Source organism: Anarhichas minor, unplaced genomic scaffold, assembly GCF_050575085.1.
Source record: "Anarhichas minor isolate MPS153535 unplaced genomic scaffold, ASM5057508v1 ptg000035l, whole genome shotgun sequence".
Taxonomy (NCBI): Eukaryota; Metazoa; Chordata; class Actinopteri; order Perciformes; family Anarhichadidae; genus Anarhichas; species Anarhichas minor.
The window spans coordinates 2,977,176-2,994,685 of record NW_027466481.1 but is presented as its reverse complement, the minus strand read 5'-3'; the positions used below and the strand labels follow the sequence as shown (position 1 = coordinate 2,994,685).

General features: G+C 39.7%; 1 protein-coding gene across 2 annotated transcripts in view; it reads left to right on the top strand.

Annotated features, from left to right (window-relative positions):
* The window catches only part of grik3 (glutamate ionotropic receptor kainate type subunit 3), an 88,206-nt gene extending 71,787 nt beyond the window's left edge, over positions 1-16,419 (top strand). For both annotated transcript variants that reach the window (XM_076106843.1, XM_076106844.1), the window contains exons 11-16: positions 2,556-2,779; positions 6,867-6,985; positions 12,188-12,405; positions 14,810-15,035; positions 15,262-15,512; positions 16,225-16,419. In XM_076106843.1, coding sequence (XP_075962958.1) covers positions 2,556-2,779; positions 6,867-6,985; positions 12,188-12,405; positions 14,810-15,035; positions 15,262-15,512; positions 16,225-16,419 — 1,233 coding nt within the window. The remainder of the gene's footprint in view (positions 1-2,555; positions 2,780-6,866; positions 6,986-12,187; positions 12,406-14,809; positions 15,036-15,261; positions 15,513-16,224) is intronic.
* Positions 16,420-17,510: the final 1,091 nt, after the last annotated feature.

The window sequence follows — 17,510 nt, the reverse complement described above, 5'->3', positions numbered from 1 at the left end:
TTCCAGGCCATCACGGCTCTGAATGCACTGCTAATGCATAGCAACAGTTGCTTGATTGCATTGCATATGCTTCATCATTAGCCCTTTGTGTAGCATGACATTAGACATAAGAGGCATATCTACACTGTTATGCTAAGAACGGTCACGCTGTACATCCATTTCTCATCATGGGTCTTTTAAATGCATGTTCAACTGGCGAATCAGAGCTTTTTATATTTCCTCGGCATCCCTGTAGCAAAAATTGCTCTCTGTTATCGGTGGTGACTGAAGCAAAATCTGCTCTCGTATCTTCTCTAAACGTTTGAAAAAGGAGAAAGGGAGCAACAAAGGGATCTCTATATGCAAGTGCTATACAATCCTTGTATCAGCATTGTGATTTCAAGCTGTAAAATACACATACAGACCGTATAGCACAGTGTGTAAATGTTTGCTGAGAGATAAAAAGCCTTGGTTGTAAGCAGTATGTAATTACTGTGTGTTTGGCACTGTAGCAAATGCACTAATGTCCTCGGCTGTATCAATTCAGAAAAACTAAGAATAAGAAAGAGCTCACGGTAATAATGCTCAGGTACTGTATGTTCAGTCAATGGATTGAAGAGGCATGGATCGTGTAAGTTGTGACTTTATCATCAGGTGAGGAGGTCCGGAGGGAGAACACTACTAAGCCCACCATCTGCAAACCCAGATAACACAGAGCCATGTGGCACGCAGCAGGGCACATCAGGTAATCTTGATTGTGCCCAGTTTGTGTGCCTAAGCAGAACAAGGACATGCGGCATGTATATTAGCGCACCGTAGGGATATTTGGAATCGCATGCTGGTTGATCTTCCAGCTGAGTGGCAGGTTGGTTCAAAGCTGCAGTTGGCAGCAGAGAACAGAGGGACCGGTATGTGATGTACAAATTTGAATAGTTTAAGAGGGACAGCAGATGCACGGCAGGAATCATCGGTTTTCCCATCTTTCCATCTCTTCAGAGGCCACCGTGTATTTAGCTACCATGGTGCTGACCACAGGAGTGCACAATCCGCAGTGCCAGACCCAAAGTTGAAATGTTTCCTTCCTGACCTTTGTTTACTGCCATGTGGTAGTTATCACATGAATCTGAGGAATGAGCTGTGTAAACCACAGGGAAAGTCAAACTCATGTTAAGAACAGCCTTGACGTGGTTTTCAGTGTTTTAAAAAACAAATAAGTTGCCATACAGTACACCACATCACAAGAAGTTTGCAGAACATGGCTCCATCATTCAGCTCTATGTCTTTTCGTCTGATTAAAGCTATGTGTGGCTTTGGAACCTGCAGATTCAGTTCCTGTGGGATCAGGTCTAACGGTTTTGCATAAAGACCCAAAACAAACATGAGATCTCATTTTATTTGGTGAAAATGCTGTACGGTGAGCGGTGGACAAGCCCTGTTCCTCTCTTGCCCCTCAGTATGTAGGAAGAAAAGAAAGCCTCCTTTTTTGAGTTGTGTCGTTTCTCGGAGGAAAGAGTTATCCAAGCGTGAACCAAGCAGCTGGTTTCATTAACCTCCTGTCCAGCCGGGTTGCAGGGGAGTTGTGGGGGCCGCAAAATTTAAATGGTCACCTTCTGAATATGCAGTCAAACGCATATAATAGTGTCGGCAACTTATTTGTCATGCTCAGCCGTGTCCATTGCATAAAGCTATTTGGTGTCATATGTCATTCTATTGACACTAGATAAGGGCTTCATAGATGGCACTGCATCTGATACATTGGAGCATTGCGAAAGGCATCATCAAAGAGACAGAAACATATTTCACCTTCACATTGTACGTTTCACAGAGAGTGCCACCGCCATATATTATTGTGTGTATCCAAACTTCAAATGAAAGACAGACCATATATAACCCGGTTGTATCCTCCCAATAAATAATTGACAGTATCAGTGATATAGCACGATGAAGAGTCTACAGTGGCTGTGTGAGACAGTGCTTGGACATAGCTTAGATATTTTTTGAGTGTGCATGCTAACATGCTCATAAGTTCAATGCTAGCATGCAGCATGTATAGCGTTCAACATCTTCACCATCTCATTTGAGTATGTTAGGATGTTAATATTTGCTAATTAGCACTAAAAGAAAAGCTGAGGCTGATGGGAATGCCGTTTGTTTTGCAGTTATTTGGTCATAAACCAAAGTATTAGAAAAAAAAGTGCAACATGACAAGTTAAAGAAGTTAACAAAAGTCATCCTGAGGGGGACATGGAGGTCTGTACCAAACTTCATGGTAATTCATTCAATAATTGTTGATACATTTTACTCAAAGCAGCAATGGTCAATCTCATGGTGGGACTACAAGAAAAGTCAGGGGCTCACCAAAGTCATTAGAATTCATATTCTAGGGAACTACAAATTACTGCCAAACCAAATTTCATTGGTGCGATACAGTATTTCAGTCTGGACCAAAGTGGTGGACCAACAGACAGACATTGTGAACTCCAGAGCAACGCTGCAAGCTTTGCCAAAAAAACACTGTCAATATTAAAATAGAAATCTGATTTTCTCTATTTATGTTCTATGTTTTTCCGCGACAGAGAGCTGACTTGGCAGTGGCTCCTCTCACCATAACCTACGTGCGTGAAAAGGTCATCGACTTCTCCAAGCCCTTCATGAACATGGGCATCAGCATACTGTACCGCAAACCCAATACCACCAACAACGGCTTCTTCTCCTTCCTTAACCCCATGACTCCTGACATCTGGGTCTACATCCTCTTGGCCTACCTAGGTGTTAGCTGTGTCCTTTTTGTCATTGCCAGGTAAGTCCACAAGTTGCATACTGTTTGTCGTATCCGTCCTTCATGCATTTCTCCTTGAGGTCTCTCAATAGACATAGTAATTTACTCTGATATCATAGCAGGCTGAGATTTGCGTAAACCAGCCAGTTTCTCATACTGTGTTAGATGCTGGGTAGTGATCAAGGCAGTTATGTCTGCATGGGCTGTGGGAGGACGAATATAAATAAAAAACCTTCAGTGAAGTTGCAAAGTCCCATTCAGTGTGCAATTTCTCATTTCCTGTGGTATGTCTTTTTTTTATTGCCAAGGCAGCTTTACGATGCACTTTAAAATGATTACTTAAAATAAAGAAATACTTGCTGAAGCAAAAACCAAATCATAACTTAATGATCATATTCAGAAGTACAAAGAGAAAAGATAGACACACCTGATGGGACATTTCATCAGTGGAAGCTATTTATAGTTGATCATTAGCATTTACAAAAAAAATGTAATGCCTGGCAGTAATAACTTACAGAATTATTATGGTTGGAGTTGTGTTGATTGACTGAAAAGTTGAATGGCTGAAAAGTATTTCACTTTTTTTTATAAATATGCTGAATATCCTGTTAGTGTCATTGTGAGTATTTCCTGCTGCTCCTTGTGCAAAATGGTGCTTGAGGAAGTTCTAGACAAGCGGGAACTGAAAGGCGTTCTCGGGCTTGAGAGCAAACAGCTGCACTCCTCTATCCTCATTCGTTGTTGCGAGACCAAAGAAATTCTGGAGTGGCTTCACATAAGTACAAAATCATCTTATTAAATTGTTGCATCAGTTTTTTCGGAAGCCGGCCCTAGAAAGCTGGAAAGCTGCTGCATCCCTTAAATCGTGTGAGCATAAAACAGACAGCGGTGAACAATAAGAGGGCTACTTCAGCACAAGTAGGTTGTTTTAAATACTGGACTCATGTCAAGGCATTACCAACAATATTAGGCAGAAAACACTTTGGCTTTCAAAAGCTATGCTGCATCATAATAATTATGTTGCAAGGTACCCATCCAAAGGCACATTTTAGTCCATAGCTGGAGATGAACGGCATCTAAAACAACCTATATTTAAAAGCGAAGGATGATTTAAGAGGACATTAAGCAAGAATATATTTTGTCTCTCTCATTCAAACCCATAGCTCGAAACCTGGAGAAACACATCTGAAAAATTATTCGAAGATTTTGGTGACGTGTTGCTGTGGAAGAACATTTAAGCCTCGCTAAGTGTGTAATGATTAGAGTTTCTCCATGTATATACTTATCATCTCTCATAGTTACACAGGGACCTGGTTTCGGCTTCTGTCTAGGCTGGTATGGGTGCAAAATATCTCTTTCTCTTAGTGATTGGAATTATGATTTTACCACCATTTCCAATAGTGATAACAAAAATATTATAAAAGGTAGAGATATTAAAAGCAATTACACTTGTATTTTCGGAGAAAATCAAACTGTTGCAATGAAAGCAAAACAACATTAAATCACTTTGTGGATCCAAGTATGTCGCTAGAAGTCTATCTATAGCTACTTACAGCCTTTGCAATATATTTCAAATGGCTGACATAGCAACACTTAGTGTTTCCATTAACCATGCAATTTATTTTTGGCCAAATATATGACATGTAAGTGTCTTTGGGTATTTACATCTTGCCAATGAACATAAACTACCGATGTATTATAGCTGCATATTAAATAACTAATATGGGACAGAAAAAGTACAGTGTTATTGGGGTGTGAAAATAAACTGAAACTGCAAATGAATGGATGACACTACCTGTTGCTGCATAGGGCTGGAGTAGTTATGTTTGGACACCAAGCTGTTTCTAGACCACCTCCTCTACTGTACGTGTGGGCTGCACTCTTGGCAGACAGCTAATAGTGTTGTTTAGCAGACAGTTTTGTGTAGGGGTCGTTCAGTCTGAAGCAAGCTTATGGCTGTGCTAACCGACACAGCCTTTTTAGAAATTCGCAGAGAACCAGGGATATTGAATAGCACTAGCACCTTGTCTGTGTAGAAGTTGCAATCAAATGAGTGAAAAGGACCATTGCCCTTTTCTTCCCGTGTGGCCTGTTTAAGTCCAGTTCATGTGTAGTTTTGTACTGTGCAGAAAGCCTCTCCCATTTCCCATGCCTCTTCACTATTACATATTATTTGACCATGGCTTTGCATTTCACATTGAAGTCAAATGAAATGAGACTGAAGGAATTAATTGGAATGGTAGGGAGAACCAAACAGCTGCCCAATGCATCTCTGATGTCTGCAAATGTTATTAAGGGGACATGAATGCTAAGAGAAACACTTTGAGATGAAAACACTAGACAGCGTATTGTATTTTAATGCACAATAAATAAAACTATGGCATGCCAACATTGACTAAAAGCACCCTCTTATTGTCCATCACTTTAGATGTCTGATTGCTTAACTACGATGAGAAATACTTTGGCTGGAAAAAGCTCCATTTTAGAGGCTTTTAATGATTAACCATCAGTCCCGTTCAGTGTCTGATTAAAATAGATTGCTGACATGTTAGAAAATATCTCTGCACCATGTAATTAGATTGAAGTGTAACTATCTCTTGAACAATATACATTTCAGCCAATTCAATCTTTCTAGAGAATTCTAACGAAGCACTTGAGGATACACCATTGTGGGTTCCAGTGATGTGGACCATTTTAGTTACTTATCTAGCTTTTGAAGAAATAGTTTTTTTTTTCTGTCATTAGCCCTTTCTACTCTATCTCATCAAAGTCACAGATATGCCACTTATTGGGGAGATTCTATCTGGAATCTAAGGGATCCAATTGTACCCAGAGTAAAGAGGCAGAAAAAGATATTTTACATGATATGAATTTAAAAAAGGGGGAGAAAGTAGTGACATTTACAATGTTTTATCTCAGAATCTGCCTCTGAAAATGGCTTGTGCAATGAAAGGTGTGCAGCTGGTGTCAAACTAAATGGCAGAGATATGAAAAGATCTTCTTTATGGTTTCATTGGAGTCTTAAAGCCTCACATTCTCAAATATGACATTTTGTACTCTAAATAAATGAGATTTCTGAGCCCCTGTTGGTCAGCTTTAGTACAAGGTATACACATACTGAATACAAAACTGTTTTGAGCTAAGGCTAAATCATGACCAGAAGTTTAAAAAAATGTTTTTATATGACATTTGACAATAGTTTTTACACTCATGAAAGCAGTGAAACTTCTGCATATAAACAACTCAAAATGTATGGGTGATCACATTGTTCCCAACATGTTATGAAAAGTAGAGTCACATGAGCAATGGATCAAAAAACTGTTTGATTTGAAAGCTGTTGCTCATAGTGATGAACCCACAGAAAACTGTCAACCAACTCTACACTTCCCCTCACTTTTATAGAGCTTTTCAACGTCAGCACATTATGTAATGGCTTGCAGCTTAATTGCTCGGGTTCAGTCTTACTGCTCTCATGAGTTTTGTTTAGAGCAGCAGTGGGCAGTTGTTCTCAGTGAAAAAGCTCTCATCAACCAACTGTATGCTGATCTCCCAGCCCCAAACGTCCGACAAACAACATCTGCGACTAACTAATGAACATAGTGGAGCACGTAGCAGCTGAAGAGACAGATATTAGTCTTAGGAGTAGGTGGAGACCAAAACAGAGCGAATATTGGACATTATCAGGTAGCCACAAACATACATTCAAACAAATGCTAGTATTGCTCTGTGCTTGCTGGATATATAAATATCCAAATTGCTAACACGTTTGCCAAAACAACTCTATCGGGTTAGTCAAGGTTGTGTTTACTGCTTGTTCTGCTGCCACCAAGTGGCCCAAAGCATCAGTTAATGCGGGTACTGTTCTGTAGAGCTGCTGCTCTACTGCAGTCATCAATACTGTAGTTGTGTTACTCCAAACCAAAGGTGGAACTCTAAAATAGCTTTAACTCTCAGAATAGCTCTCAAGCTGATATGATTCAGTTTTTGTGATTCTACTTGAGGAAGGAACGGTGTTCAAGAGGGATCAGAAACATATTCTTGTATTTTTTTTTTAGATCTTATAAAGATTTATTAAAAAGAGCTTTCCAACTTCCTTTCTTGTTCCCAGGTTCAGCCCATATGAATGGTATGACGCCCATCCTTGTAACCCTGGATCTGATGTGGTGGAGAACAACTTCACCCTCCTGAACAGCTTCTGGTTTGGAGTCGGTTCCTTAATGCAACAAGGTTTGGTGGCGCGCACATCCTCTTCCCTGTCAAAAACGATACTGTCAAACCACCCCCCTTTCCCCATGTGCTGCTAGCGCTCTCTTTCTCCCTCTTTAACTGACAAGCTCCATGATTTCCATTCCGTGACTGTTTCATAAGACATTTATCTGTCAAGAACAACTGCAGAGCTCAGCCTTACATGACAAAGGAAGGCTGTTGTCACCTACCTGCTGTTTAAAAAGGTTAGAGTAGGTGCCAGGCACTTGTCAGAGATTGTCAGGAAAGGATGGAAAACATTGCTGCATTTATTTCCCCGTAACGCAGTTGCTGGCCCTGCTCAAGAGCTTTCAGTGTTGGGACGAAAAGGGTTAGTTGAGGAACATGTCTGACAAATGCCAGCTGTCAGCCATGCTAGAGCTGGCTGGTGTGATGTTTTCAGCACTGTGCGGGAGAAACTTTGTCTCGTGCCTAACTGTCCAACAAGTAGCCTAACAATTAAATGTCATTGTGAGCTTTAATGGTGCTCAGCTGCTGATTTTTGGGGCCAACCACCTATCGCTGGAAGCAGGATCGTCTGATCCGATCACTGATTACTGGGTCTATATGAAACCATTTCACCGATCAACAAGCAATTCTGCTCCTTTGCTCTTTGAATGTGTATTTGCGTGCGCGTGTGTGTGTGTGTGTGTGTGTCGACATTAAAACATTTTCACCCCGGTCCAAAAACTTTCTCTCTCGCGAAAAAAAAATTAATAAATCAGACAGACGGACGGCAAAACTTCCGCTCGCGGAGATGGGCTGGCGCGCGTGTGTTTGTCCAGCTGTGTTGCTCTAAGAGTAATTTAAAGAACAGGCGAGACAGCAGACAAATGAGTATTGAATTAATTTCAACTTAGAATTGATGCGACATCGCCGACATCGGAGCACCCTTAGTCTTGTTTGATGTTGATGTATAATGCTGAAAAAAGTCAGAACAAAATAAACAATTTCGTCATTCAGCACGAGAACCCACCATGTATCACAAAACCTCCCACTGCAGATTTAATTATACCTTTTGACTGAAAAACCAAAGGGATACAACCCAAGTTTTCATTTGCTAGATGTCTCTTAAAGGGATAGGTAAGTAAATTAAGGCCCAGGAGTATAATAATGAAGTCAACTGTGGAGGAAAAAAGACCCAAGTAATAAAATCCTTAACCTCTATGTAACAAGACAAATCAAAGAGGCTTAGAGAGACTCGACAGTGGATCTTTGCCCATAAGGATAGCAAACACATTCAGCAATTCATTAAGCACAGAAGCTCGGCAGCACTCTTGTGAAACTGCATAGCAGCTCTGCCAATTTGCCGGTGCAGGCAACAAAATGAGCTAGTTAGTTGCCTTTATTATTAAACTAAACTGGGAAGAATTCCCTATTATAATTTGTATCATGGCTCGCAGGGTTGTCTGTCATATCTACAGCAGTTAACTGAAACTGCTGCTGCTAATCAGTTTGTATTCATAGTTCCCTAAATAAGAAAATGTCACATTTGGATATGGAAGTTAATATTAAGATCATGTGTGCTTTCTAGCAGGTTTATCTGCATTATGAATTGATATGTGATGGGTGTATTTTTCATGTTGCATCACTGTTTCTACATGATTTTTACATTGAGTATTGTCAAAATTACCTTCACGATGATTTTAAACATATAAATTATTTAAGTTGAAATTGACAGACAGATCCTGGCTTCCACCTTGTAACACATGCTGCATGGTGGTATCTGCAGCAGGGTTTATTTTGTCTGTGTCACATTAACAGACATCCTCTTCTTGTCTTGCCAAACACAGTGACAGCAGCTGAGACGGAAGCCATTTCCTTGACATGTTTAAAATGCAAATGGACGTGTTTGAGGAGATGCACAAATAAAAAAACAAATTCTACCAGCTTGTCTGTGGGAGGGAGGTGTCAGAGACAAGACAAAGAACGCAAAACATGAGGAGGTGCAAAACCAAACACTTTGTGTACTTCAAATGCGTTCCTGGGGGTCTCAGTAGGCTGTTGCTCACAACAAACATATGTCTGATCATTTCCTGTAAATTGGTTTCTCCACGTAAAATAATTTTAGAAAGTATGTTTGATTTATGAGTTCACTGATTCCCAATTCTCTCATTCTCACTGACATTCTTTGATTTTCTAAAATATATTCATACTCTAAACATCACCGAGATGCATAATTAAAGCCCAACATATTGTACTCTTTATTTGGTTCTTCTAATATGCGCTGACATTTTGTCTTGCGTTTAAGAAACTGCAGTTGTGACATTGCCCCTTCTTGAGATTCAGAACAAGATTTACTTGCAATGGAATACACATTTCCATTCACAAGTGTTATTATTCAAAAGCAATTAACAAGTAAAAGCCTCAAGCTTTGAACGGGAGTTATTGTGCAGTGACTCCACAGAGCGAATGCTAAGTGCAGGTAATCATTCTCATGGGAAAGCCTTGTTTTCTAATGTTAAAGTGAGGCCTTGCTAGTGGGCAGACTCAAGAAAACCGGTACATCATGTTTAGCATGACACACTACTGAATCCACAGAGACCAGCATTTTTTTTCCCCAGACTAACAATTCAAAAAAGCATCATTAGAGACGAAGCATTCTGTTCATTTATTCAAAATGAGAACAGCAGTGTCAGACTGACTTCTGCATGATGTCATCTTAAGAAATGTATGCTGACATATTAGTAGTGGCTATAGATATAGTGTATCCATTATACATTAACTCCCCTTGTGTGTATAGTATTCACAGATGCCGCAAGAAAAAGAAATGAATGGAATACAGGAATTCAACCTCAGTCAACATTCCGTTTAAAACCACTGATAGTTTCCTTGAGTGCTGGTTAATTGAGAATATTTATGCATTAGAGAAAAACAATTGAAACAGACTGGAAACACAAGCCTCACAACTCTATGTTCACCTTGATATATAAATCATAAGGCTGGATGATACAGCAAATCTTAAAGGAGTTAAAAATGCAACAGCACAGTTTTCTTCCGACCTCAATTTAAAGTTGAAAATTCAAGACTACTTTTTAATATAATCAACAAATAAGCTCTCTCAAGCCTTTTGATGCTAGTAAATAGGCCCTGAGTTAAGATTGTTTTTGTTTTTGTAAAAGCACTTTTGAACCATCTCCTGGGGAACTAAGATTTTATAAATAATGGCAAACAAGATAGATAGGAGCTTTTGCACAACCCATACTGTGAGTAGAAGTTAAAGTTAGGATACCTCATATTCTGATTCTCACTTGTATTTTTTGCAATAACAAACAAATGCAATTTTGGGGTTAAGTGTCTTGCTCAAGGACACATCGACAAGCGCCTAGTGGAGCCGGAGCCGGGGATCGAACCGCCGATCCTCTGATTGAAGGACGGCCCTGCTCTCTACTTAGCCACAGTCGCCCTATCATGAACTTGTGTTTGCCACAGACCTTATTTTCTGCAATAATCCAAAATCCAATGACAAAATCCCATCGGCTTTTTGTCTAGGGCACCAGTGCAATGCTAACTTCTAGGATTGGCCTACAAAGATACACATCCCTGCAGCACTCAAAGAGACAGTAAAGTATTACTGTTTACGAATTTAAAGCCTGCATCTTCATCAGTGACTTTACGAAGCACTCTTAATTCAACTAATATGGCATAATAAGGATTTATTATTTTCAATTACAAGAAAATTCCTGAGCCTGGTCTCAAAATCAAAAATGCCAATTTTGCTACAACACATATCCTGCAATGTTACTTGCACCTCAGTGTTGTGTAATAGTATGTATTCTTAGGCAGCTATTTACAGCATTCATGTGAATGAGCAGTGCGACAGTCAGTGAGATCGATGTGATGTTTTGGTTACTGAAATAGAATAAGTATCGTCTTCTCTGAACAAACATTTATATTGCCTTGGCTTACAAGATACGAGTCCTTCCTCAAGCATATGTATGGCATATTGACACCGTTTCATTTCCCTGGCACCATATGACTGATCTGCGTTTTGTATTTATTAGTTCTCTGTTCCAGCGCCATATACTATTCCATGCTGACAACAGCACTTTATAGTGTGGAATTCAATTGAGTTACCCGTTGCTTCATTTCATTTTTGGTGCAACAAGAGAATGCATTTGGATCCTTACGCTGCAATAGTGAATTAAGCGATGCTACTGTCTTCCCTTGTTTGTAACCATGTAGTGTTTGTCAAGCCACAAAGGACAATTTGGTGGAAGAGGTTAAAGAGCTGACCACTCTGCCCCCCTTCTGTGGACTTGTTACTCTTTAGAATTGCCCTCATAAATCTTCTCAGTAAAGTAACAGTGCAAAAAGCACAAGGGTATTTTAAAGGTTGTCAGATATGAGGTATAAAGTAACTTTAACACCAGTCAGTGAGCCATTATAATCATAGTATTACTTAGCAGAGGACCACTCAAAGTCATGGCTGATACTGAAGTGGACTGTCAGTCTGGCTATGCACTATATCTTGCTTTTTAGTTTTCTTTATACAGACTGTAATGATTTGACTGCAAAATATATTAGTGTGTACATCTGGTAAACATGGTGAGCTATAAATGACATAATAGGAAGATGAAAGGAAACAGTAGTAGTGTGAATTACATATGGTATGTCAACTGGTTCATCAAATCTCATTTCAGATGAAAGATTCAGTCCTAGACTAGGATCAACTGCAAATGGTATTAATCAGTTCATCTTTTATGTTTTAGCGACAACAATTATGCAGCAAATGCGTCAATCAAACTAAAAACTAGAAATAATGAAATACGGTGTAGGGATAGATTTTATACTCCCTCATTAAAAGTTTTTGATACACATTATATTTTCAATAAAAACACTTTATTGCCAATATAAGTTAACAATATAAAAATGATAGTCATCTGCCAGTGTGATTGAGTACATAGTGAGTATGTAAGTTATTGCTCAGAACCGAGTGTAGAAGCCTGAGGAACACACACTTTACTGGTCTGATCTGCCCATTCTGAATAGTTAAATTAGATTTTGGCTAAACTGCCAAACTGGCTTTATTTTCAGTGGCACTGCCAAAAAACATTTGCAGGCTAATTAACAAAAAACGCAGGCCATCATGTTTCTGCGTTTGTTTAATTTGGTTACAGTGTTGGCAGGTACAATTTCATCTCGATAATCACTTAATGGTCTCTCACTTTGTGTTGCGTACAGGCTCAGAACTGATGCCCAAAGCCCTGTCTACCAGGATCATCGGTGGGATCTGGTGGTTCTTCACACTCATCATCATATCATCCTACACAGCTAATTTAGCAGCTTTTCTCACCGTGGAGAGAATGGACTCGCCTGTGGACTCAGCCGATGACATCGCTAAGCAGACCAAGATTGAGTATGGTGTGGTCAAAGATGGTGCAACCATGACTTTCTTCAAGGTATAGCATGAATACAAGTTTGATACATTACTGAAGGTACTACGGAGATAAGATAACATATGTCAACAGCAATAGAGATCGGTTCCAGTGTAAAAACAGCCATAGTGTAGCTGAAGCATGCCTAGTGCAAACATGTACAGTAGTAATAATAATGATGTAAAATGTATGTGAACTTAGGCAAGATGTTGGTTCTTGAGTTATTAGTGATATATATATATATATATATATAATATAGATCTTAATTCCCACAGCAAAGAAAAATTATTCAGCTTCTCCACTTTTTTACACTGTTTGATGTGTTCCTCCATAATGATTTTTTTATTCCAAAGTTTCAGCATGCCTGCAGGGTCTTTGAATTTATTTTATTATTTTGAGCATTGCTTTAGATGCTTCTGCTTCTGTGGTGCTGAATAACACATGTAACAGAGTGACAGTTTCTCTGAGTAAGAAAATGAAAACACTGCACATTTCAATTGAAGGCAGTCCATAAGTTTATAAAATTCAATAGCAGGAAAGCTAACAATTCTTCCAGGGCATCTGTCTGCCCTAGTTTTAATGCCTAAAACAATTGTAGTGTAGCTCATGAACACTGCATGCCTCATTGTTGAATCTGCAGAATTGTGTGTGTTCTGAATCCCCCAGCTTTGATTATGTTATTGGGTTCAGGGTTGTCGCTTATACCATATAGATTTAGACAATAGTGGTGACTTGGAATTGCAGCCACATGCAAGCCAAATAATCACAATACTGTAAGACAACTTACTTTTTTGCATTGCACCCCATGAATACGAAATGTCATGTAATGACAATTAGTGCACCTGGATCCAACTCAACTCGTTGACACTTTGAAAAGAAATCAACCTTCTGTTCCTCTGAATAGCCACGTCAAAGAAAGTTTAAGATCGTTTTGCGTTCGTCGATAAATCATCCTTGTGATTTCAGCGTCATAAATAGGAGAAACAGGTGTTTAATTACCTCATCAGAGTTGCATGGCTCAAGTGCCCTCTGCTCCCCCTTGCACTTCCAGAAAGGCCTAATGAAGTAAATTCAATGAGCCAGAAAAGCATGATAAATACTGAGGAGACCGTGAAGTAGATGAAGGCTTTGCAGATGGATGTAACTGGATGGATTTGGTCCTTAACTCATGATTCGGTGACATACTTAACCGTCTGTGTTTTTTGCTCTCAATTCGGCTCAATTCTTGCAATTCCAAAAAAAACACCATACTGTAGTTATACACCTCCAAATATGCATCCTGGCCCTAAAAGACGGAGACAGTATATTGTAACTTCTCTTAGATACATGAATGAATTCACCAGCAAACTTAAGTAATGGCTGACCAGAAACTCTGATTGCCAACAAGAAGAAATGATCTACTGTACAACTCGATATATCGATGGCATTAAGATTAAGAATGGCAACAGACACGTTGCTTTATAAATGTCATCAGAGGTTTGTAGCCACTGCTGACCAGGAGGTTGTCATGTCACTCAAAAGCCTTCTTTTCAACAATCCCAATATCAAAAATGATAAATGTTAAACTTTTAGCCTATTATTTTAATGTAAAGTGGATATTTGCATAAAATAGGAAATGCACATATTTTTTATTAAATACTTGCTTCGTTAAAAACACAACTAAACCAAGCCTTGAAGAGTAGAATTTTTTGAATTACACATCGCTGCAATGTGCCATATGGTCCATCTTCCTTTCTGACCTCATCTTCAAATATCTAGCGACAAAGATGCCAACTTGGCAACACTTGTTATACACCCTAATTGGTACTTTTAAGTTTTAATATCAGACTATCATACCTTAATTTTAGGCAAGCAGGACTGTGCTTCTACTGTAGTTAAACATAATGGAGGGCTTCTTATAACAGCATCTTTCACAATTTGAAATGGCTTATAGTCTTTAGACAGTAATTATCTAGGATTAGACATGGCATAAATGTGACCTCATACAAAATTGCACGAAATACCACATAGCCTGATGCAAGACTAATGGAGAGGCATTCTATTATTGCTGCTTCAGTAGCACTTATGAGAATAGATGGGCACAAAGCTTCAATTTACTCTCCTTTAATCCCGAGACAATGGCGATCAGCAGGACGTAATCATGTATATCTATTTCATTACTGGCTGAAATCTGTATTCTCTAATACTGTAAGTGAACAAATAGTATATGTACCTTTGTAACATTATACACACTTTATACTTTATAACACCTTTGGCTATAATGTTTCAAAGTAATTCTGTTCAAGCTCAAACCTTTTTTTTTTTTTTAAATGGTAAAGAGCATTGTATATTTTTCAACCACTTTCTATTCACTTGCAGCCAGGGAGATTGCTCAAATGAGGTTCAAAGTCACATGTTTTCTTTATCTGGCTCTTTCTGTCCCTTACAGAAATCTAAGGTTTCCACTTTTGAGAAGATGTGGGCCTTTATGAGCAGCAGGCCGAGCACATCACTGGTGAAGTCTATTGAGGATGGGATTCAGAGGGTGCTGAAGTCAGACTATGCCCTCATAATGGAGTCCACAACTATCGATTACATCACTAAGAGGAACTGTAACCTGACACAGGTGGGAGGGATCATCGACAGCAAAGGCTATGGCATCGGCACTCCCCTCGGTAAGAACCTGTGAACGTTTGAGGCTGCCTGCTAAAAAAAAAAATCAACCTCTTCAATCTCTTATATGTTGCCTTTTGAAGGGGATTCATTTTTAGACAACGCAGCAGCATACGTTTTTTTTAGCTACCAGTTAGACGGTATGCCACAACATGTTTATGAACCTTATTATCACAGACTCCAGCTGGCATTTCTTCCAAAGTAAAACAGGCCTTATGTTGCTTCCAGGCTCCCCATACAGGGACAAAATCACTATAGCAATCCTAAGCATCTTGGAGGATGGGCGCCTACAAATGCTCAAGGAGAAGTGGTGGAGTGGGAGCAGCTGCTTGGATGAAGAGCGCCACGAGACAGGCCCCATGGGGATCCAGAACCTGGGTGGTATATTCATTGTGCTGGCATCTGGTCTCGTGCTGTCTGTTTTTGTGGCGATTGCTGAATTCGTCTACAAGCTAAGGAAGACTGCAGAACGTGAGCAGGTACATGTCCCCATAAATCACATGCCTAATGTGTTATTGTCGTTATTTGATCTTTACTCTGTGGTTTGGAACATTAGCCCAACACTAATTTAATTACATTCCACTCGCATTTCAGTTTAATTCACCCTCGATTTTAGCAAAGGAGTTGCTAACTAAGCCTATTTTGTGATGATACTTACACGTAGCCTGTAAACCAACGCCGTGCTCTGGCTTTTAGTTCAAACACATTATTAAAGGATTTTCCTGCCTTTGGCTAATCCCTAAGAGTACTTGTGCCATAACACCACAACATTGACTTATTTTAACAGGCATAATTGCAAATTGGAGCATAGAGAATGAATCCATTATTAGTCATTGGAGTTGTCAGAATAGCATGAACCCTTTACTGTTGTAAATCACTAATTTGAGTGCGTAGTTGCATGCATGCTCATGCACCACACTCTTCCTGACACAGCAGCAATAATGAACCGTGTGCCGGCTACATGTGGTGGTGGTGCGATTCGACATTGCTGACAGCCATGGACGCACGCGCCCACATACACACACGATCACTGGCACAACACGAATGTTACGTTCTAACGCATGTTGTGCTCTTTAGACTGTCGACACTCTGCTGTCAGAACAATTTATAGCTAAAGCATTTACCCTCCCCCCGTCCCTTTCCCCTCTTCTCCTTCTTGCTCCCCTCCCCGCATCCTCCCTTTTCGTCCAGAGGTCTTTGTGCAGTGCCATGGCGGACGAGATCAGACTGTCGTTCACCTGCGAGAGGCGGGTGAAACACAAGCCTCGGCCTCCAGTCATGGTGAAGACGGATGCAGTGATCAACATGCACGCCTACAACGACCGACGACTCCCGGGAAAGGACAACATGAGCTGCAGCACTGGGATGACTCCCGTGTTTCCGTGACAATGTGTTCCCCCCAGGGCAAGAACCTCCTGAGCAACTTGTCAGGGGTGATGCCAGAGACTAGAGACAATGGCATAGACGGGATCACCAGATTCACTATTAACCACAGTGACATGGGGACACTAACAAAACATGGGCAACTCAAAATGACAGCATCAGCCACACAGGTATGACAACATTCACCACTGTATTCCAAACCACAAGAGGTACAAATAATATTTATAATATTTGGGGGAGGTTTTAGGAAAACAGTACACCCAAAAAATCGGTTTCAAGTCTGATGTTTACGTGCGCAACACAAAAACACAAGAAAATACACATTGTTAAAGGAATCCTCTCTCAGTGAAAAGACTGAAATTTTTATTGGAAAATATGGACTAAAGTGAGATGAAAGGCTTTGTTACGAATGGCAATAAGTGACAGATTCATGGAGGAGAGTTGTTTTCATTAGACAAGAGTTTTGCCATGCATTAAGATTATGATATCAAGTTCTCACCTTCATCAAAACTCCTGAAAAGGCCTCTGACGGCAGAAAATATTGAGTCCTAAGCTGCAGGTTATGAGACAGGATCTTTTGAAAGCAAGGTTCACAGGTACACATATGATAACCTGAAAGAATACTCAATCAGTTACTGCAATATTATCGTTGGTGGAAACCCATAGAGAGACAGAACTGTTCCACTGTCATGTGAAATTAACTATATTGTTACACACAAGCAATTAATCATTGATACAGTGATTGATTGGAGCAGAAGAACATTTTATGTCTGAAGGATTTTTTTTACGTTATTGAATTTTAATCAGTTGCCAAAGGTCTGGCCATTCAACAAAACTAGATACAGTACAATTCGGGCCAATTCCTGCTCGCTCTGCTTTTTAGAAAGCACTACTCTTGCGTTCAATGCAAAGTAAATTAGAGTGGTTTAAAAGGGACTATTAAGGGATCTTTGCAAGAACAGTTTTTCCAACCATGCAGGGTAATATGTATTCAAAGCAAATTGTATTTGGCACAGTCGTGGCACTGTAATGTATTAGCTGGGTGCAAACCACGTCACCTTAAAGTATGGTTATCAACACTATAATGTAAAACA